This window comes from Glandiceps talaboti, chromosome 18 (assembly GCF_964340395.1).
Source record: "Glandiceps talaboti chromosome 18, keGlaTala1.1, whole genome shotgun sequence".
Lineage (NCBI taxonomy): Eukaryota > Metazoa > Hemichordata > Enteropneusta > Spengelidae > Glandiceps > Glandiceps talaboti.
In genome coordinates, this window is record NC_135566.1 from 19,883,005 (window position 1) to 19,904,301 (window position 21,297).

The 21,297-nt window shown below is 37.2% G+C and overlaps 1 protein-coding gene across 1 annotated transcript; it reads right to left on the reverse strand.

Moving 5' to 3' along the window:
* Positions 1–393: 393 nt before the first annotated feature.
* LOC144449140 (RUS family member 1-like) lies at positions 394–20,955 on the reverse strand. The gene is made up of 12 exons (XM_078139606.1): positions 20,761–20,955; positions 18,516–18,593; positions 17,824–17,938; positions 17,102–17,147; positions 16,802–16,943; positions 15,641–15,742; positions 14,769–14,839; positions 6,382–6,572; positions 5,734–5,791; positions 4,100–4,280; positions 3,228–3,297; positions 394–665 (listed from the first exon to the last, which is right to left on the reverse strand). The coding sequence occupies exons 1-12, from the start codon at positions 20,905–20,907 to the stop codon at positions 475–477; spliced, it is 1,392 nt and encodes a 463-aa protein (XP_077995732.1). The 5' UTR covers positions 20,908–20,955; the 3' UTR covers positions 394–474.
* Between the last annotated feature and the right edge of the window lie 342 nt (positions 20,956–21,297).

Genomic DNA, 21,297 nt, shown 5'->3' on the forward strand with positions numbered 1-21,297 from the left:
GTGCTCAAAGCACTTTACAATTATTACCCCTGGCTCGGATCTATATCAGCACAAGTTCCACAATGGCCCTTTATACTTCCTCAACTCCCTGGGGAGCATACAATCCATTGCAGCCTTTGTAAGTGCATCGGATTAAGCATTCATATTGCAACCTCTATCGTACCAGGTCCTCAATCATACAGCTGGGTTGACTGAGGCAAGTCGTGGTTCAAAACTTGCCCAAGCACTTTAGCCACTCAGAAACAAACAGCAGCAATGGCGCTCGAACCTGCAACCTGCAGATTCCAAGCCGGCCACTCTAACCAATCACCAATCATGACTCCACATCATAAATCCAGATAATTGATATAAACAACAACAACAACAACAACAACAATAACAACAACATGGAGTAAGTTATCACATTTATTTCATTGCTCAAAATCTTATATTTCCTTTGTATACATAAGAAATTTGTGAAATATTTGAAAATTGTTAATATATTTTTTTACTGCTGACCCCATCTAAGTTCCAGTTTGCTCTCCATTCATCAGGGCCTAGTAAGTTATAGTCTGTTACCCATCCTGTATTCTCTAGCTCCTTCACAAATCTTGGGAAAAGTTGATCAGCTAAAGACTGTGACACTAGTACAATATTGGTGTAGTCTGCTCTAGATAGACCCCGACCTGTCATTGGAGATACACAAAAATACATACAGCAGAAATTGACAATTTGATGAATTTGAAATTCTTGAAAAAAACTCAACTTGATTATTTGAAAAGAAAATTTAAAGTCTTAAAGAACTGTGGAGTACTTGGGAATGAATCTGAAGAATACATACAATGAGTTTGGTTCATGATATGGTACAAGTTTTAGCTAAAAATGGCTACTTAATTTAAATTGTATAACATATGGACAACTTTATTGTTAAGGGGGCATACACCACTGAGGTTATACTCTTTACGTGGTATTTTTGTAATATTCTACTATTAAAGTGAACCAAATGTGAATGGCAGAATTTAAACCTGCATTAGCTGCAACTGGGACATTTTTTTCATCAAATAATCAAAGATATATTCCACTAAAAACTGGTCATTGTATCTGTTAATTAATACCAATAATTAGACATTATACATTGTACCTCATCAATGATATTATTCATAAACACTACAGAAACAGGTTGAAATCGTGATCACCATTGAGGGTGCTGAGTTTTGGGTGCAGACCCAAAAATCAATTTGATTTAATTTATCTTGTATACAGCTACAAATATATGTATAGATCCACATGTGATGTGATAGTGTTCAGGTGTACAATATTATGAGTAAGTTACTAGATCTAACAAAACATTTTTTTTTTAAAAATGTTCCAATAGCAGCTCTTGCAGCTTAACTCTTTCACCACCATTGGCCTCATGGGATTGTTTGTGCTCCACCAGCCCCCTCACTAACATTAGGTGAGAGTGAGTGTGGTGTAATCAAACTGATATAAAAATACTTTGAGTTGCTTATTTTTTTTAAATAAGGTATCATTTGAATGGAAAATAAATTTTCTACATCATAGTTGCAAATTCATACAGTCAACTATCACACACAGAACCGAAATATGGATTAAAGTAATAAAATATTAATAAAACAAACATAGGTTGTTTATTTACTGACATCACACAAATAAACAAAATATTTATGTCACAAACAAAATTCAAAATGCCAACATTTAAGTTCCTACAAAACTTCTGTACACTGGTTCAATGGTCAAAATTGGCGAAAATTTGGCAGAAAATGATATTTTCAGTCGTATTAAATTTGAATTAAAATAATTAACGGCTCAATAATCCATTTATGACGCTGCAGTCCATCCCCACTGGCATTGAAAGTGTACTAAAATATCTAAAGTCATCGCCTCAAGACCATCTGAAAAGTGAGCTTCTGTAAATATAATTCAGTATTTGACAAGACGGCAAAAAATTATCACCAAATTTATTCTCTAAATCGGTAAAAAATGTCCATAAGTCGGTAGTATCGGCGCCAAAATCGGATGGGCAAGGTGGTGGTATTTGCCGACATGCACACCGATCAACGGAAATATGCAGCTAGCATTTTGAACGTACGTCGCTGTAACGTAATGGTTACATAGAGTACACTGAGTTCATACAGCCACCTACTTGTAGTCAAAAATGCAATCCACGTCGAAATTTAACAGAATTTTTCACGAACAGAACCGTTATTTACATCGTAAACGATGTTAGGGGAGACGATTTTGGCTGCGGCCATGTTGAAATTTGAATTTTTCCTAAAAAAACGCACGCTAAAAATCCGATCGGAAAATCGTCAGATCGTGCGTAATCTACCCACCATTGACCAGTATAAATTGAACTTGTATGAGTATTATTCATTATTGAACATTACCACAAAGAAATATAAACAAATTAATTCTTTACATCGATAAAAATTGGTCCCAAAACGATAGTATGGGCGCAGACTACGGGTCAACAAGTTACGCATTTTGCCGACTTTCACTACGACACCCGTAAATTCCCCGTTGGGAGATAACACGAACTTAGCGGTACTTCTGATGCTTGTACCGTTCCCACGACCAACTACATGTATTCAACGATGTATTTCTGGTAAAATTCAGTGGAAATTTCTTTGGACGGTTGACAAATTGACATCGTAGGAGATGTTATAAGAGCCGTTGGTTACTTCCGCCATGTTCAAATTTGATTTTGTCAGCGAAAAACGCACACAAAAATTACGATCGCTCGTCATTTCGGTCCTATTTCTAAACCGTTCACTTCCATGTGTTCAAAATGGCAGACAAGCAAAACATAGCTAATACGCATGTGTGGAACTAGTTATGGCAGCAAGTTTTGCAGCAATAGCTGCCGTTTAACGGCATAACGGCGAGATAGGCGAACCATGGGTGAATGAACTTTGCCGTCCCCATATATGGGGTACTGGTGGGCGCCTTAGCGCGTCCCCATATATGGGGTACTGGTGGTGAAAGGGTTAAGACTGGTATATCTACATCAACATTTTACTACATCAGCTTAATTGACATTTTAAGTATTTGGACCAGAGTATGGAAGCTTTATACATCGAGCTTACGTCACTTTACCATCTTACATCTAATCAAATATGGATCCTGCTGATGCCAGCACTGCTTTGAAGAGATCAACCAGAACACTGAAACCGTTGTTCTAACATAACACATTGTTGGAGCTTGACAAACATTACACATAAACATACCTTGATTTGTTAGCGCATAGAGTTGACCCATTAAGCTGTCAACATCTCGTAATCTATACATCGGTCTCTCCTGTAAATGATCACATGAATTAAAATTAAAACAAAGTACTTCATGTTGCTACCTAAAGAGGGCGTACTTTCATTTCATTCCATTTGTCTTTCAGGAATTTGCATATTTTGATATTAATAACAATAAACAATGATAACACCTCACTGAATGTTTAGGTTTCTTTCAAAGAAAGTATCTGATGAGGTGAGAAAACTTTAATTAGAATGAGGCATCAAAGTTTTCTCTTTTTTTAAAAAATTTACATTAACACGTGAATGTTCTACCGAGTGAAACTTTGCCAACCATTTTTTTCTGTGAATAATTTATATATAATTTATATATGCTAAGAGGAATGTAAAGTGTGCATAGGTTCATTTTATCAGTCAAACACAACTATAGTGATCCATTCAGGCATCCAACCTGTATATCTACGTGTGCGCTGAGAGGTTATGTAGGGTCTATGTGTCCAAGCATGAAAGTATATGGTGAGTTGTACTTCCATGATGATTGAAAGGTGTCAAGACAAGGGTGTAAATAATGTGTATATTGTATTTCAATCACAACTCACTCATTTACATGTTTTTTCTCTACATCTGTTATAGTATTCTTTCATTTATGTAAGTAGGTTTTTGTCTGCTCCAGGAGCTTTCCAGAGAACAGGTGCATTATAAATATTCTTTATTTATGTTATTATTATTATCGGCAAATCTATTGTCTTCCTTACTCTATCAAGTAGTGTTCATTAATTAATGGTGAGAGAAGGTAAAATCTACCTGACTTCTCTGCAAGTTTTCACTACTGGTACTCATTTTTACAGACTTACCTTATTTGATACAGCAAGCTGAATGACAAAGTCAATTATTTCTGCATGGAAACAGCTTTTTAAAACATCGAGTGCTCTGCAATCTTGATGAAGCACTATGCCAATGTTATTGTTTTTATCTACAGCCAGCAGGTAATTGACATCACGTCTCCCTTGTAAAAGTTGTTCTAAGTCCCCAACACTGAAATCAAACATAGTGAAACTGACAATATCCAGAACGATGTATTATTTATTTATTTATACATTTAATTTAAGCCTTCACAAGAAGAGAAACCAAAAATGAAAAAAGAAAACATGATACATTACAATCATACAATATAAAATACTGTTAAAATGGCATCAACAACATTCTAAGAATTTGACAACTCTGTGGATCCTTCGCATATAAAAGCTGTTAGACACTGTTTGTCAGCCCATCTGACATACAAGAAGTTTTAAGACAGATTTAGAATATTGCATGTCAAACATATAGCATAGAAATGAAACATTATTTTTGACACAAATTGCCCAAGTACGGGACAGTAAATCTGTATGTCCCTTCAGCTTACCACAATAATGCATATTTATAAGCAGATGCATATAAAAACAACGTGCACAAGTATTATTACTAAAAAATTGATTTCATCAGTGTAAGGGGATTGATTTCAAATGAAGTTTCAATTTTGATCACATTAATTGCATTCAATTGCATTATATTGAGTAATTAGTCTATTTGTTTGTTCTTGTTACTTAAACTCTAAAGATGTCCACAATACAATACAATACAATACAATACAATACAATACAATGGAGATATAGGAGTGACGCCAGCAATATCAAAAAACCAGAATACAACACAATATTGTCCCAACAAAGACAATTCTTTGTACAACAGAAGGGAACAAAAGCAGACATGAAAATAATTAAAATCAGGGACATATTACACATAAATAAATACTTGTACAGTTTAAAAATCAAGATTGACAATCATAAATAAAAACAATATCAGTTATTTTAAAAATAATATGAGTTACTAGTCATTCCTTTCAGAGTAAATATACCAGTCAGTCAGGTTATAATCAATCAAAACAATTTGTATAGTTCTAAAATCCAATATGATGTAATGTTCTATATAATGTTATAACATGTATTATTGGATTAATTTTCAGATTCCTGACATGACTTATTTTCAGATTCCTGACATGACTTATTCTCAGATTCCTGACATGACTTATTTTCAGATTCCTGACATGACTTATTCTCAGATTCCTGACATGACTTATTTTCAGATTCCTGACATGACTTATTCTCAGATTCCTGACATGACTTATTCTCAGATTCCTGACATGACTTATTTTCAGATTCCTGACATGATTTATTCTCAGATTCCTGACATGATTTATTCTCAGATTCCTGACATGATTTATTCCCAGATTCCTGACATGACTTATTTTCAGATTCCTGACATGATTTATTCCCAGATTCCTGACATGATTTATTCCCAGATTCCTGACATGATTTTAATACTTAAAAACAACATCAAACAAATACAATTTGAAGGTTCAGTCGTAATAATTAATTTTTTTAATCTCTTGAATCTTCTGAATTTATTTATTCACCTGAGGTGTAATTCAAAATAAAAATGTTTCACGTACCTTTCAACAACTTGATTAAATTGAGTTCCAAGTTTTATGCGAGTTATCTTTTGTTGTTCTGGAATGAGTAGGGGAAAAAATGAAATAAATGTATTGTGATTCTCCGTATGCAAGTCCTAATAGACATTTGTCTTCATTCAGCCAAGGAAAATACCAGTGACCTAAGGGGTCTTTGTCATTACAAGTCACAAGACTCGTAGTGACAACCCTTAGGTCATGAGTATTTTCCAGCTGAATGAAGACAAATATTGGAGAATAACATACATGTAATTATACCAGTGCCAGTAATATGAAAGAAAAAACGGGGAAAGTAATAGTAATTTTGAATGTTTTGACTCATATTTCGAACACAGCAGAACCAGTGACTTAGACATGCGTTGTCGTGTCATAGACACGCGTTGTCGTGACACAGACATATATTGTCGTGGCGCAGAACAACCAGAGTATATATTCCATATTTTTGGGTGAACCTGGCTCGTGCATGGTATAATACCAAATAAACACTCCTGACTGATGATTATCTGACAATATCATTCCCCCCCCCCTCAATGTCACACACATGGAATCTGTTGGAACCTTTGAATAAAGACATGACTAAAACAGACCAATATAGATGAAAAATTCTCTTTATTAAGATGGAACACTTACTCCAAACCACTGGTTCACTTGCATTCACAATTTTAAGATGAGGTGTGTAGCCCCCGGAGTCCCACAGATAATCTCTCACCATAATGTGTAACCGAGCTTGATTTATTGTTTCCATGACGACACATGAAACAGCACGGTAGTTGGAGAAGAGATGTAGCGCAGTGAAAAATACAAACATAGTCCACATTAACCTTATGGTAAAGAATGAAATAAGAAAAAGTATTACCTAATGGTAACATTTCAAAGTACCATGGTTGTAATATGGAGGGTTTTATGACATCAAGGGTTCAAACACTTAAATGCAAAGAGTTTCAAGTTAAAGGGATTTACAGTAATGTGATGTCATCACCAGATGTTTCCCATACACCCTTACACAAAATTCCCAAAATGGCCGAACACATGTTCAATGGAACAGATAAACCCTTGCGTCAAATTCCCCAAATTGCTGGACACACGTTCAGTGAGTGCACTAGGGCTTATTTCTTTTTTTCTTTTTTTTTACAAGAATTGTGCTACTTGATCACCCAAAGTTGTATGTAGGCTGATAGCAGTAATCAAAACAAATCTACTAAAGACAGAAATAAGCCTTGACTTTTCTTCTGAAGGTTACTTGTTCAACCATTGGTCAACTGATGTCATTAGTGTATTTTGTAATACATTCCCCAATTTCCAGATTGTGGGTCAGTTGAGACCATGGGGGTAACAACTTGAACTGACTTACTGTGGGTTAGTTGACACCATGGGTGGTAACAACTTGATTGACTTACTGTGAGTTAGTTGACACCGTGAGGGTAACAACTTGATTGACTTACTGTGGGTTAGTTGACACCGTGAGGGTAACAACTTGATTGACTTACTGTGGGTTAGTTGACACCATGAGGGTAACAACTTGATTGACTTACTGTGGGTTAGTTGACACCATGGGGGTAACAACTCAATTGACTTACTGTGGGTTAGTTGACACCATGGGGGTAACAACTTGATTGACTTACTGTGGGTTAGTTGACACCATGAGGGTAACAACTTGATTGACTTATTGTGGGTTAGTTGACACCATGAGGGTAACAACTTGATTGACTTACTGTTGGTTAGTTGACACCATGAGGGTAACAACTTGATTGACTTATTGTGGGTTAGTTGACACCATGAGGGTAACAACTTGATTGACTTACTGTTGGTTAGTTGACACCATGAGGGTAACAACTTGATTGACTTATTGTGGGTTAGTTGACACCATGGGGGTAACAACTTGATTGACTTACTTTGGGTTAGTTGACACCATGGGGGTAACAACTTGATTGACTTACTTTGGGTTAGTTGACACCATGGGGGTAACAACTTGATTGACTTACTGTGGGTTAGTTGACACCATGGGGGTAACAACTTGATTGACTTACTGTGAGTTAGTTGACACCATGGGGGTAACAACTTGATTGACTTACTTTGGGTTAGTTGACACCATGGGGGTAACAACTTGATTGACTTACTGTGGGTTAGTTGACACCATGGGGGTAACAACTTGATTGACTTACTTTGGGTTAGTTGACACCATGAGGGTAACAACTTGATTGACTTACTGTGGGTTAGTTGACACCATGGGGGTAACAACTTGATTGACTTACTGTGGGTTAGTTGACACCATGAGGGTAACAACTTGATTGACTTACTGTGGGTTAGTTGACACCATGGGGGTAACAACTTGATTGACTTACTGTGGGTTAGTTGACACCATGAGGGTAACAACTTGATTGACTTACTGTGAGTTAGTTGACACCATGAGGGTAACAACTTGATTGACTTACTGTGGGTTAGTTGACACCATGGGGGTAACAACTTGATTGACTTATTGTGGGTTAGTTGACACCATGGGGGTAACAACTTGATTGACTTACTGTGGGTTAGTTGACACCATGGGGGTAACAACTTGATTGACTTACTGTGGGTTAGTTGACACCATGAGGGTAACAACTTGATTGACTTACTGTGGGTTAGTTGACACCATGAGGGTAACAACTTGATTGACTTACTGTGAGTTAGTTGACACCATGAGGGTAACAACTTGATTGACTTACTGTGGGTTAGTTGACACCATGGGGGTAACAATTTGATTGACTTACTGTGGGTTAGTTGACACCATGAGGGTAACAACTTGATTGACTTACTGTGGGTTAGTTGACACCGTGAGGGTAATGACTTGATTGACTTACTGTGGGTTAGTTGACACCATGAGGGTAACAACTTGATTGACTTACTGTGGGTTAGTTGACACCATGGGGGTAACGACTTGATTGACTTACTGTGGGTTAGTTGACACCATGAGGGTAACAACTTGATTGACTTACTTTGGGTTAGTTGACACCATGGGGGTAACAACTCAATTGACTTACTGTGGGTTAGTTGACACCATGGGGGTAACAACTTGATTGACTTACTGTGGGTTAGTTGACACCATGGGGGTAACAACTTGATTGACTTACTGTGGGTTAGTTGACACCATGGGGGTAACAACTCAATTGACTTACTGTGGGTTAGTTGACACCATGGGGGTAACAACTTGATTGACTTACTGTGGGTTAGTTGACACCATGGGGGTAACAACTTGATTGACTTACTGTTGGTTAGTTGACACCATGGGGGTAACAACTTGATTGACTTACTGTGGGTTAGTTGACACCATGGGGGTAACAACTCAATTGACTTACTGTGGGTTAGTTGACACCATGGGGGTAACGACTTGATTGACCATTACAATTCTGTTGATGCTAAAAGTAACACCTTTTAGCACCTTCTTACACCTGTACCCATATGGTGAATAACGCCACCAGCCTACGCTTTGGGGCTATGTGTAAATAAAACTTGTTTGTCTAAACTAAGCATCTTGCTGGAACTCGTTGACACCTCTCAATCCGATAATGGTCAGTAGTTGTACCTCAGATCATAGACAAGAAACTGTGTTCCTTGTCTGTGCTCAGATGTTGTACCATGGCTCACAGTCCTGCTTGCAGACGGTGCACGCGTTTCGCTCAACACCGTCCTACGAAAAGTAACCGTCCTATAGCGAGTGCGAAAACAAAATACTTTCGCACCAATAACAAAATAATTACATATAATTTTTTTTATAAAGCTATCAAATATTAGCAATCGGTCGAATATGTACTCATTTTACATCTTTTTGACGATAGTAGTCGCTGGTATGATCACAAAAAGTGTCGAAATCGGAACTTTTCCAGTTCCGACTGATTTCAAAGTCCCGCCTTACAAACTCCGCCACATTTGATCGGGCGTCCACTTGGGCATAAATTACGATTGAACTTGTGATTTCGGGATTTCTGGTCCTCCGGACTGGGACTAGTACTTTTGTAGCCAAGGCGAGGTAAAATTACTAAATAGTCGATTTATTTGCTGATATTTGAACACAGATGCGTTAAATCTTTAGTTACTAGCATTTCAGGTAAGCCCAGGTTTCACAACTGTCTCTTTGTAGGCGACTTACTCCGTATGCAAGCAGGGCGACATGGCCCCTCAGACCACTAGTGGTCAACCGGTCTGAGATGGATCATAGACTCTATGAAATGGATGTAGCCTAGTAGAAATGTCTATATTTGTGAACAGTAAGGAATGTCTCTCAGATAGACTGTGTCCATGACTGTACAATGTTATGTCAATCAAGGCCTCTTCGCAGGTTTGTGAAAATGATGCTGGGGACTAATCTCCATTTCAAAAAGGGAAGTTTTTCTAACTGAAAAAGGTGTCTGTCCTGAATGTTCGATAACTTGCATTTCCGTCATTTTCTCGTCTCTGTTAATTTTAGCGACGAAGGGATATGATATTCTATAGAACGCCTTTTGTTTTATCAATTACAAACAATAGCATGTGAAGGGCGATATAATGTTGCCTTGTCCGAGAAACGGGAAGTACACTAGCTGTTTTCACTTCACTGCTCACACTTACATTGAAGAGCTATGTAGTCAGTAATCTTGGCTAGTCTATTCTATTGTCAAACAGAATTTTCCCTCAAATCCAACATCACTGTCAGAATATATTCGAGAAAGGTTTACAACGTTTAAACATTATTCATCCTGGATTCAATAGCAAGTGTACATTCTTTGATCACGGATTTGCGAGTGCAAAACATTATAAAAGCACGGGACTGCAATTTTGTGTTCCTTGTCTGTGTAACCTCAGACCACTGAAAATATTCATTAGTGGTCTGAGTCTGAGTTGGAACACATCTCCGTTTATAGTGCTAGTTGTGTGTATTCACTAAGCCGTTTCAATATAATAATCATATGGACGTTTTATTTTCAACATCACGCAAACCATTGGCCTCTTTTCATGGTAGCGATTAGTCTATCTGCTAGACCTCGGATGTTCTTCCGATACAATACGATACACGACCGAACATCGCTATCGAGGATGGAACATCCAAGGGAAGCCCTCACTGCGAACTTCGTTCGCTTATAGTATCGAAAGAAAGCACGAACATCTAGCAGCAAGACTAGGTAGCGATTTGACAGACGCCAACAAAATCGAATTTTAGACTCTAATATTACTCTTCGCACGTACAGAGTACTTTTTATAGGATAATATCATAAAAAGTGAATAAGAGCAAGCATCTAACCTAGAGTCTAAAATTAGATTTTATCCGATAATGGATATTTGTGTAATGTCGCCTCTTCATGGGGTCAGGTGTAAAAAAGACGGGTCAAAATTTGAAAATGTGCACTCAGAGAACTGCGACACAACTGCTGACAGAGAGTTCTCAAATCATATTTCAGAGCTAAGGTGGCTATTGTCCTGTGTGTTCATTATAAAGCGGCCAAGTTCGCGTCACAATTTGTAAAATAACGCTACGACATTATACTAAACAATAAAGAATAAATAAGCCTTTGAAGTTTATGTGCTCCTACTATAAATACTTCCTATGAATCTGGCCACAGCTACTCATGTCCTAGTCTAGCTGCTAGACCTCAGGTGTTATTCCGAATTTACAATACGACAAGGATGGGCGTTCGCCATCACAGCGAACTTCGTTGGGAGAAAGCCCGAACGTCTAGCAGCAAGACAACTTTCTATAGTGGTCTGAGTGCACCATGCATACAATGAAAAGATGGAAAAGAAGATTATGCAAATACCCGACACTTCTTTATTTCTGTTGATATAGATGATGAGGCCAATTAACACATTTCTACCAGCTTAGCATATTAACTAACCTCGGATTTTCGAGGTTGGAAATTCTCAATTGGTCACACTTTAGCATCGGAGAGAATTGTAATGCTTACTGTGGGTTAGCTGACACCATGAGGGTAACAACTTGATTGACTTACTGTTGGTTAGTTGACACCATGAGGGTAACAACTTGATTGACTTACTGTGGGTTAGTTGACACCATGAGGGTAACAATTTGATTGACTTACTGTGGGTTAGTTGAGACCATGGGGGTAACAACTTGATTGACTTATTGTGGGTTAGTTGACACCATGGGGGTAACAACTTGATTGACTTACTGTGAGTTAGTTGACACCATGGGGGTAACAACTTGATTGACTTACTGTGGGTTAGTTGACACCATGGGGGTAACAACTCAATTGACTTACTGTTGGTTAGTTGACACCATGGGGGTAACAACTCAATTGACTTACTGTTGGTTAGTTGACACCATGGGGGTAACAACTTGATTGACTTACTGTGAGTTAGTTGACACCATGAGGGTAACAATTTGATTGACTTACTGTGGGTTAGTTGACACCATGAGGGTAACAATTTGATTGACTTACTGTGGGTTAGTTGAGACCATGGGGGTAACAACTTGATTGACTTATTGTGGGTTAGTTGACACCATGGGGGTAACAACTTGATTGACTTACTGTGGGTTAGTTGACACCATGGGGGTAACAACTTGATTGACTTACTGTGGGTTAGTTGACACCATGGGGGTAACAACTCAATTGACTTACTGTGGGTTAGTTGACACCATGGGGGTAACGACTTGATTGACTTACTGTGGGTTAGTTGACACCATGGGGGTAACAACTCAATTGACTTACTGTGGGTTAGTTGACACCATGGGGGTAACGACTTGATTGACTTACTGTGGGTTAGTTGACACCATGAGGGTAACAACTTGATTGACTTACTGTGGGTTAGTTGACACCATGAGGGTAACAACTTGATTGACTTATTGTGGGTTAGTTGACACCATGGGGGTAACAACTTGATTGACTTATTGTGGGTTAGTTGACACCATGGGGGTAACAACTTGATTGACTTATTGTGGGTTAGTTGACACCATGGGGGTAACAACTTGATTGACTTACTTTGGGTTAGTTGACACCATGAGGGTAACAACTTGATTGACTTACTGTGGGTTAGTTGACACCATGGGGGTAACAACTTGATTGACTTACTGTGGGTTAGTTGACACCATGGGGGTAACAACTTGATTGACTTACTTTGGGTTAGTTGACACCATGGGGGTAACAACTTGATTGACTTACTTTGGGTTAGTTGACACCATGGGGGTAACAACTTGATTGACTTACTTTGGGTTAGTTGACACCATGGGGGTAACAACTTGATTGACTTACTTTGGGTTAGTTGACACCATGGGGGTAACAACTTGATTGACTTACTGTGGGTTAGTTAAGACCGTGGGGGTAATGACTTGATTGACTTACTGTGGGTTAGTTGACACCATCAGGGTAACGACTTGATTGACTTACTGTGGGTTAGTTGACACCATCAGGGTAACGACTTGATTGACTTACTGTGGGTTAGTTGACACCATGGGGGTAACAACTTGAATGACTTACTGTGGGTTAGTTGACACCATGGGGGTAACAACTTGATTGACTTACTGTGGGTTAGTTGACACCATGGGGGTAACGACTTGATTGACTTACTGTGGGTTAGTTGACACCATGGGGGTAACAACTCAATTGACTTACTGTGGGTTAGTTGACACCATGGGGGTAACGACTTGATTGACTTACTGTGGGTTAGTTGACACCATGAGGGTAACAACTTGATTGACTTACTGTGGGTTAGTTGACACCATGAGGGTAACAACTTGATTGACTTATTGTGGGTTAGTTGACACCATGGGGGTAACAACTTGATTGACTTATTGTGGGTTAGTTGACACCATGGGGGTAACAACTTGATTGACTTATTGTGGGTTAGTTGACACCATGGGGGTAACAACTTGATTGACTTACTTTGGGTTAGTTGACACCATGAGGGTAACAACTTGATTGACTTACTGTGGGTTAGTTGACACCATGGGGGTAACAACTTGATTGACTTACTGTGGGTTAGTTGACACCATGGGGGTAACAACTTGATTGACTTACTTTGGGTTAGTTGACACCATGGGGGTAACAACTTGATTGACTTACTTTGGGTTAGTTGACACCATGGGGGTAACAACTTGATTGACTTACTTTGGGTTAGTTGACACCATGGGGGTAACAACTTGATTGACTTACTTTGGGTTAGTTGACACCATGGGGGTAACAACTTGATTGACTTACTGTGGGTTAGTTAAGACCGTGGGGGTAACGACTTGATTGACTTACTGTGGGTTAGTTGACACCATCAGGGTAACGACTTGATTGACTTACTGTGGGTTAGTTGACACCATCAGGGTAACGACTTGATTGACTTACTGTGGGTTAGTTGACACCATGGGGGTAACAACTTGAATGACTTACTGTGGGTTAGTTGACACCATGGGGGTAACAACTTGATTGACTTACTGTGGGTTAGTTGACACCATGGGGGTAACAACTTGATTGACTTACTGTGAGTTAGTTGACACCATGGGGGTAACAACTCAATTGACTTACTGTGGGTTAGTTGACACCATGGGGGTAACGACTTGATTGACTTACTGTGGGTTAGTTGACACCGTGAGGGTAACAACTTGATTGACTTACTGTGAGTTAGTTGACACCATGGGGGTAACAACTTAATTGACTTACTGTGGGTTAGTTGACACCGTGAGGGTAACAACTTGATTGACTTACTGTGAGTTAGTTGACACCATGAGGGTAACAACTTGATTGACTTACTGTGGGTTAGTTGACACCATGGGGGTAACAACTTAATTGACTTACTGTGGGTTAGTTGACACCGTGAGGGTAACAACTTGATTGACTTACTGTGAGTTAGTTGACACCATGGGGGTAACAACTTAATTGACTTACTGTGGGTTAGTTGACACCGTGAGGGTAACAACTTGATTGACTTACTTTGGGTTAGTTGACACCATGAGGGTAACAACTTGATTGACTTACTGTGGGTTAGTTGACACCATGGGGGTAATGACTTGATTGACTTACTGTGGGTTAGCTGACACCATGGGGGTAACAACTTGATTGACTTACTGTGGGTTAGTTGAGACCATGGGGGTAACGACAAGTCCACAAATTAATCCCATCAAATTCACCATTGTTTCCTAATAACACAAGTATACACAAATGAAAACGATAAAATCTTTGCTAGGTTGTCCCATGTCAGGCCATGCTTTTCCTCAATTGACAGGTAATACTTTAGTGCCACTGTGACAGTTGATAACATAACAGTATTGATCTATAGATACAAAACAGTGAGATCACACCTATTTACTTGTACAGACATTTTTACAGATTCAAAATACATGTACATCTACATAATGGAGAGTACTGTAACACAAGAAAGCCAACATGTTTACAAAATCTGCCATCAAGTGCAGTATTCCTTTCATTTTTAATACCTGCACTGAAAGTATAAGCCGATGTTTTCATGCCCATCTATAAGCTGTGACCCTAGGTGACCTTAGGTAATTAGCATATGTCCAATATGGTATATTTACAATACTGTATGTAAATGTCAGGTCATATCCAAACTACCAACTGTTCAGCCATTTTTAACGGGGCAACATACTAGGGCACCCCGATTACATTTTCTGTTCAGAAAGAGAAATAAATTATGAGTTCATGTGTCTAACAATACTTTGAATACCCAAAGCCTCTTAAAGTTAAAGGCCAATGTCAGATTGGAAGCAAAAAACAATCGTCTGACAGAGCTATAGAAAGAGTTAATTCTGAACAAAAGTATGGTTCTATTTAATCCTCAATGCATGTACATGTGTAGCTGCAAGGATAAGACTGTAATAATTATATGTAGTCTGTGGGATTCAAACATTGGGGTTTAAATCATAAAGGCAGATGAAAAAAGTTTGCTTAAAATGCACTAAATGACAAATATTGTCACTGACCTGGCTCCCATCTTTAGCCGATACATCAGCCATGTTGTTTCTTCTTGCTTGGTGCATTGTTAAGGCTGCCCTAGTGGCACCTCCTGCCACACCTACCAGAGACTGTACAAAGGAAACAAACAGATTCATGTAAGTTTTATCAGGTGTTGATTTATCAAAACAAAATATTGAAAATTGAGAATGTGCAATAAAAACGCTGAAGATCACACATAATTAAATGAGCACTGATTGTTCATACCATGCTGAGTGATGCATTTCTCATCATGATGACATCATTTTCAATTACTTGAATGTGAATGCCAGTGGAGACATTTTCATAAACTTTGGGTTCTAGAGAGTCATTTTATGACCTCCACTGAACAATGAATGAGAAACAAGTTTGAAGTTGTTGTTTCCTTGGCAATCATGTGTAAAGTGAATGTAAAATCATGAACCTGACTCTCAAGAACCCAGTTCATAAAAATACCTTAAAGTTTATTTCCTGCAGTGCTGTTTCCCTTCAATGAAAAGTGGTGTAATACTCAGAACGTTTGCTCACTTGTTTAAAATGATTTAATTATTTAGTAACAGTACTCTGAACAAGTCATACTTAAATCTGCATTAGCTGCAACTGGAACATTTTTTCATCAAATAATCAAAGATATATTCACTTAAAAATGGCCAGTTACTTTAATAAAGATATCATATCTGTTAATTAGTGGTCAATATTATCTGTAGGTAGTGTAGTGGCAAGTTTAAATCTTCAGTCAAAGCTTGGTTTTAAATTTGTCATCATGTTAAAACTGTACAAGTTGTAACTGGAGTATCATTTTTTGATCAGACAACCACAATGTATTCACAAACTTACCAATCATTTGATTGTACATGTTAATCAGTGGTCAATACTATCATAAGGAGTACAGAAACAGATTGATTGCCGTTGAGGGCGCTAATTTTTGGGTGACGACCCAAAAATCAAGTTGATTTGATTTACAGTCTAAAACAACGACAACAAAATATATTTACCCATAGGTGATGCGATAGTGTTCACATTATACGATATTACAAGTATTATTGTACAACAAATCATTTTCAAGAAAACATTCCAGTTGCAGCTAGTGCAGCTTTAAGATTGAGTACCTTGCCAAAATAATGTCAGTATTTTGTACAATCTATACTCACCTTACACAAACCAGAGAAGCAGGCGATAAATCTAAAGTATTGTGATGGGAAGAGAGGTGATGAGAGTTCTACACACAAAGCAAAGTCATTCAAAATATCAGCAAAGAGCCGCCATCTTTTACAATCACTGTCTAGACTTGTCCTATAAGAAAAGAATGAAAGAATGAAAGAATGAAAGAATGAGGGCATAACTGTATTGATTTATAAAGAGAAAGACCAAATGTTTAGCACAAAAATCATACCTCAATTTCAAGAACTTTGATTAGCAAAAAAAGGTACTGTTTATAAGACTTTACTAACCCTTGCATCCATGCAAACAGTATTCGACCAACCATGCCAGTGCCATCTAGAAATAACAGGAAATAAATGCTATGAAGTGGAGACTATGTCCACACTTTCAGCCATTTAATTTCAGAAATTTTATAATAGGCAAAAAAATAATAATGTGGTTCTGATAATGGGCAATTTTCAAATATTACATGTAGGTATGCTTTTTCTTTGGTCTTGTTCAGGTTAGGTTTTCTGTTGTTTATCTAGAGCCCTTCCATATGGTCATTGCATTATGGGTCGTTTTCTATCAGATATACAGCTGTGACATATTGGCAATACAGTTTTATATCATTTTTAAAGTTGATGTCAATTTCAGCATCCTCATCACCACAGTGGGCACACACATCCTATGTGACTGCCATAGTATGGCATTTCTACAGACATGGCAGGTTAGGTTAGGTCTCAGTGGCATATTACTTGAATATAATTATGCAATGTGTATGGTTGTAATTTTTACCCTAACATGGTGGGTGGTCTTCAAAGGATCTGTTCAAATGTTCTGTTCATATTTACAGAGGTCAACAGAGACTTCTCATTGACGTAATCACACTTTCTGTACTATACACAGAAGACATTGTGTAGTATGCTGTATTTCACCATGTTGTTTTGATCACATGAGGCAATAACGTCTTCAAATCTCACTATTTCTTGCGCGACTTTGCACATTTTTTCTATTTTGTCAAATCACTTGCCTTTTAGAATCCATGTAATTGTTGCTGCTACAGGTGTTGCTGTTTCATCACCAACACCAACTCCTTTCAACATTGCTTGGGTTGCCAGGGTTCCTGTTAGATAACTGCAGAATGCCTGACACACAAAATACAGAGAAAACATACATTTGTATACATAATTATGTTTATGTTTGTAAATATGTTTATCAGGTTGGTAAAACATAGTAATACATGTAAATAATTCCTGTTATAGAAATGATGGGATCAACATGTCATCAACAAATCTTAAACTCCATACAATGTACCACTAAGAACATTCCCTACCAAATTTCAGACCAATCTGCCCAGTAGTGGTTGAGTTTACGTTATTACCAAAATGATATTTTTTTTACCCAATCACACATCTGTGATGAAATTATTTTGCTTTGAACAATTTCCCAACTACATTTGTAGACACCAAAGGAAACATCCCCACCAAATATCAAAACAATTGGCCCAGTGGTTTTTGAGTTTAAGTCATAGATGTACACCCACCCACACACACACCATACCATGACACGGCACCATGCCATAAGCACTACTGAACATCAGTTCAGTTGTGCTAAAAATAATATTAGAAATCTGGAAAATCACGAGATCAAAATTAATTATTCGTCCCGTTTCCTGTGATATCATTGTTTGCAATGATAAAAAGTAACATAAAGTATATTTACCTGTACTGTATCCCATAATTGGTAAGTTAGGTAGTCTTCACTAACACTTGCTGGATAACCTTGTGGGAGGAATACAGACTAAAGTGGGGGAAAGGAAGTGATATCAATAGTCATTGATAAATTTGACATGAGTTGTAAACTTCAAAGACTTCATACACATGTTGATTATCTTATTTACTTGTGTATACAGTAGTTTTAAACTGTCTATAAAGGCCAGGGATTCAATCCCAGGTTCTTGCATTAGTGTGTGTTCTCTTACATGTATCAGTGAAACCATGATGAGTACATTGGATTATTGAATACATGTAATGTAAATACAGCTCTGCCTTGCAACTGTTTTAAATTTTAACCCTCTGAACTGGGTCTTGAAAAAACACCAACAAGCTGGGTATACCAATCATGTAACTACATTCGTACATGTAGTATGTACATGTTTACATAAATACATCATACCATTTGGGTCACCTACAATCATGCAAGAAATGACAATAAATTGAGTGAGCAACCCATTACATTAATAATTTCTCCCAAGAGAGCCTTGGTATCCTTACAATTATAAAAGAGTTGTTGTAATGTTTCCGGTTCCACAAAGACTTGTCAAGTATTTTGTTAAAAATGTTGTTGGATTAAAATGATGAAGCTGTTGAGTATATGTAGGAGTGTGAATTGGCATTCCTTTGACTTACTATCAATAGATACAATGTACTTTAAAACTAAACTCATAGATTTTCTTCCAATCTAGAGTTCAGTATACTAGTAAAGTTGAGATATTTCAAGGGTATCCTCAGATTATGGCTTGACAATTTTATTCTCTAAAAGTTACTCTTTAAATCTGCCTTTGAAAATGACTCAAACAAAATTCTTTAATTGCTAAAATTAATGTAAATTTCCTTGGTTGAATGCAAAGGTTGCTTAGCTTTTAAAAAGTTTGGGATAGACTTTTAAATTAGTTTTACCAGACTCTTTTGTTTCAAAATTTGACATGAAACTATCGACTGACCATGAAAAAGATCAGAAACAAAAGAAATACCTACCTCCTGGAATTTGCCATAGAAAACTGAACTCCTACCAACTAATATGGTTTTTAATATTCAAAATTAATTGATCATGATCACCTAAATTATTGCTATCAGAGTAAGAGTTCAGTTTCATGAAATTTTTCAAAGTTACGTGTACATACACTCAAAATTGTAAGTTTGTTTATTTGCTACACACATCAGAGTAGGTTAGAACACAGCAGTAAATTCCTTTAGTGCAGCTGCTTGACTTCTAAACTTACTTTTAAATAGTGACCAAAGATTGCCACTGAGGGCGCTAGCCTGAAAGGTGATCATCTAAAGGCAACTCCAAAGCTGCATATATCCAAGGTCTTTACAACAAGACTACAATGTATTATTCCCTTCTATATTTCTTGTACTTAGCAGCAAAAGGTAAAATTTAATCCATGTGCTAATGTAAAAATGTAAGAACCTGGGATTGAATCTCTGGTCTTTATAGCCTGTTTAAAACTTATGGTAATACTTAAATGGTAATACACCTATCTCATAGATTACCATGTATAAATGTATGTTGTAGTACTGGACAACAGAGATATTTAGTCACAAACTAAATTATTTTGTATCTTTTACAGTTTTGCTTATTTCCCCTTTAATCCTTTTCTTGGCAGTTTTCTCACTTGTAAAAATTCTTGACATAAAATATAAAATGCTGTGATACAAAAAAGAAATTGTGTGAATTTTTCTGATGCATCATAACTAATGTCAACAGACATTTATACTCAGACTTCGTTATAAAAGTGTGCACATAAATAAGTAAATAAATAAATATAGACAGACAGACAGACAGACAGACAGACAGACAGACAGACAGACAGACAGACAGAGAGAGACAGACAGACAGACAGACATGTACAGATAGATACAAAAGATAACCACTAAATGATATATACATTTAGATAAACAAATAATAAATACAGCTGAATCATATTCCAAAAGGTACTTTTGAAAGCATATCATATGTTTAAATTATGGTGTAAAACAAATTGACAAGCCGTGTAAATAAACAAAGTCAGAATGCATATGGACAGGTACAAATGTATACTAGGTATAGGGATATATAAACTAAATAAAACATATATTCTGGCATGATAACCATTTTCATTTCATTAATTTGAATGTTGTCAACGTTCAGAAATGACCACGTGGTACGAACAACATGTAAACAATAACAAACATCTATCTCTTACCCGGAAGAACTGAGATACGGAAGAGAATCTCCTGTGTTTATCAGTAACCTTGTGAATTTGACCGTCGCGTTCTCTTTTATAGAACACTGGGCTATTCTGTGAGCCGTAAACCTCCTCACAAATGATATTGTCCATGGTGTATTTCATGAATGAAATTTACAGCTGGCTGCGCTTCATGAATATCCCGCCATCTTGGGTAGGGAATGACGGGAAAGAAATCAGACCCTCCAACCCAAGCTAAATTTGTGAGCTCGCGCCATCGATAGTGCAACGCAGATTTTGCTTTACTCTTGGAAATTTCATAGATTTCTGATCATGTTACAAGCATTTTAATTATGATATAAGCAGTATATTTGAATACATTATAATTACTTTAAAAAGAGCGACAGTTTATGATATTTGCTCATATATTGAAAACTTATTTTGAGTAACTTAAAGAGTCATAGAACAAAGGTCATAACTGATGAAAAGCGGTTCATTTCAACTGAAACGTTGAATGTGAAAAGTTTATCGACTTGTGACGAAATTATTGATTTT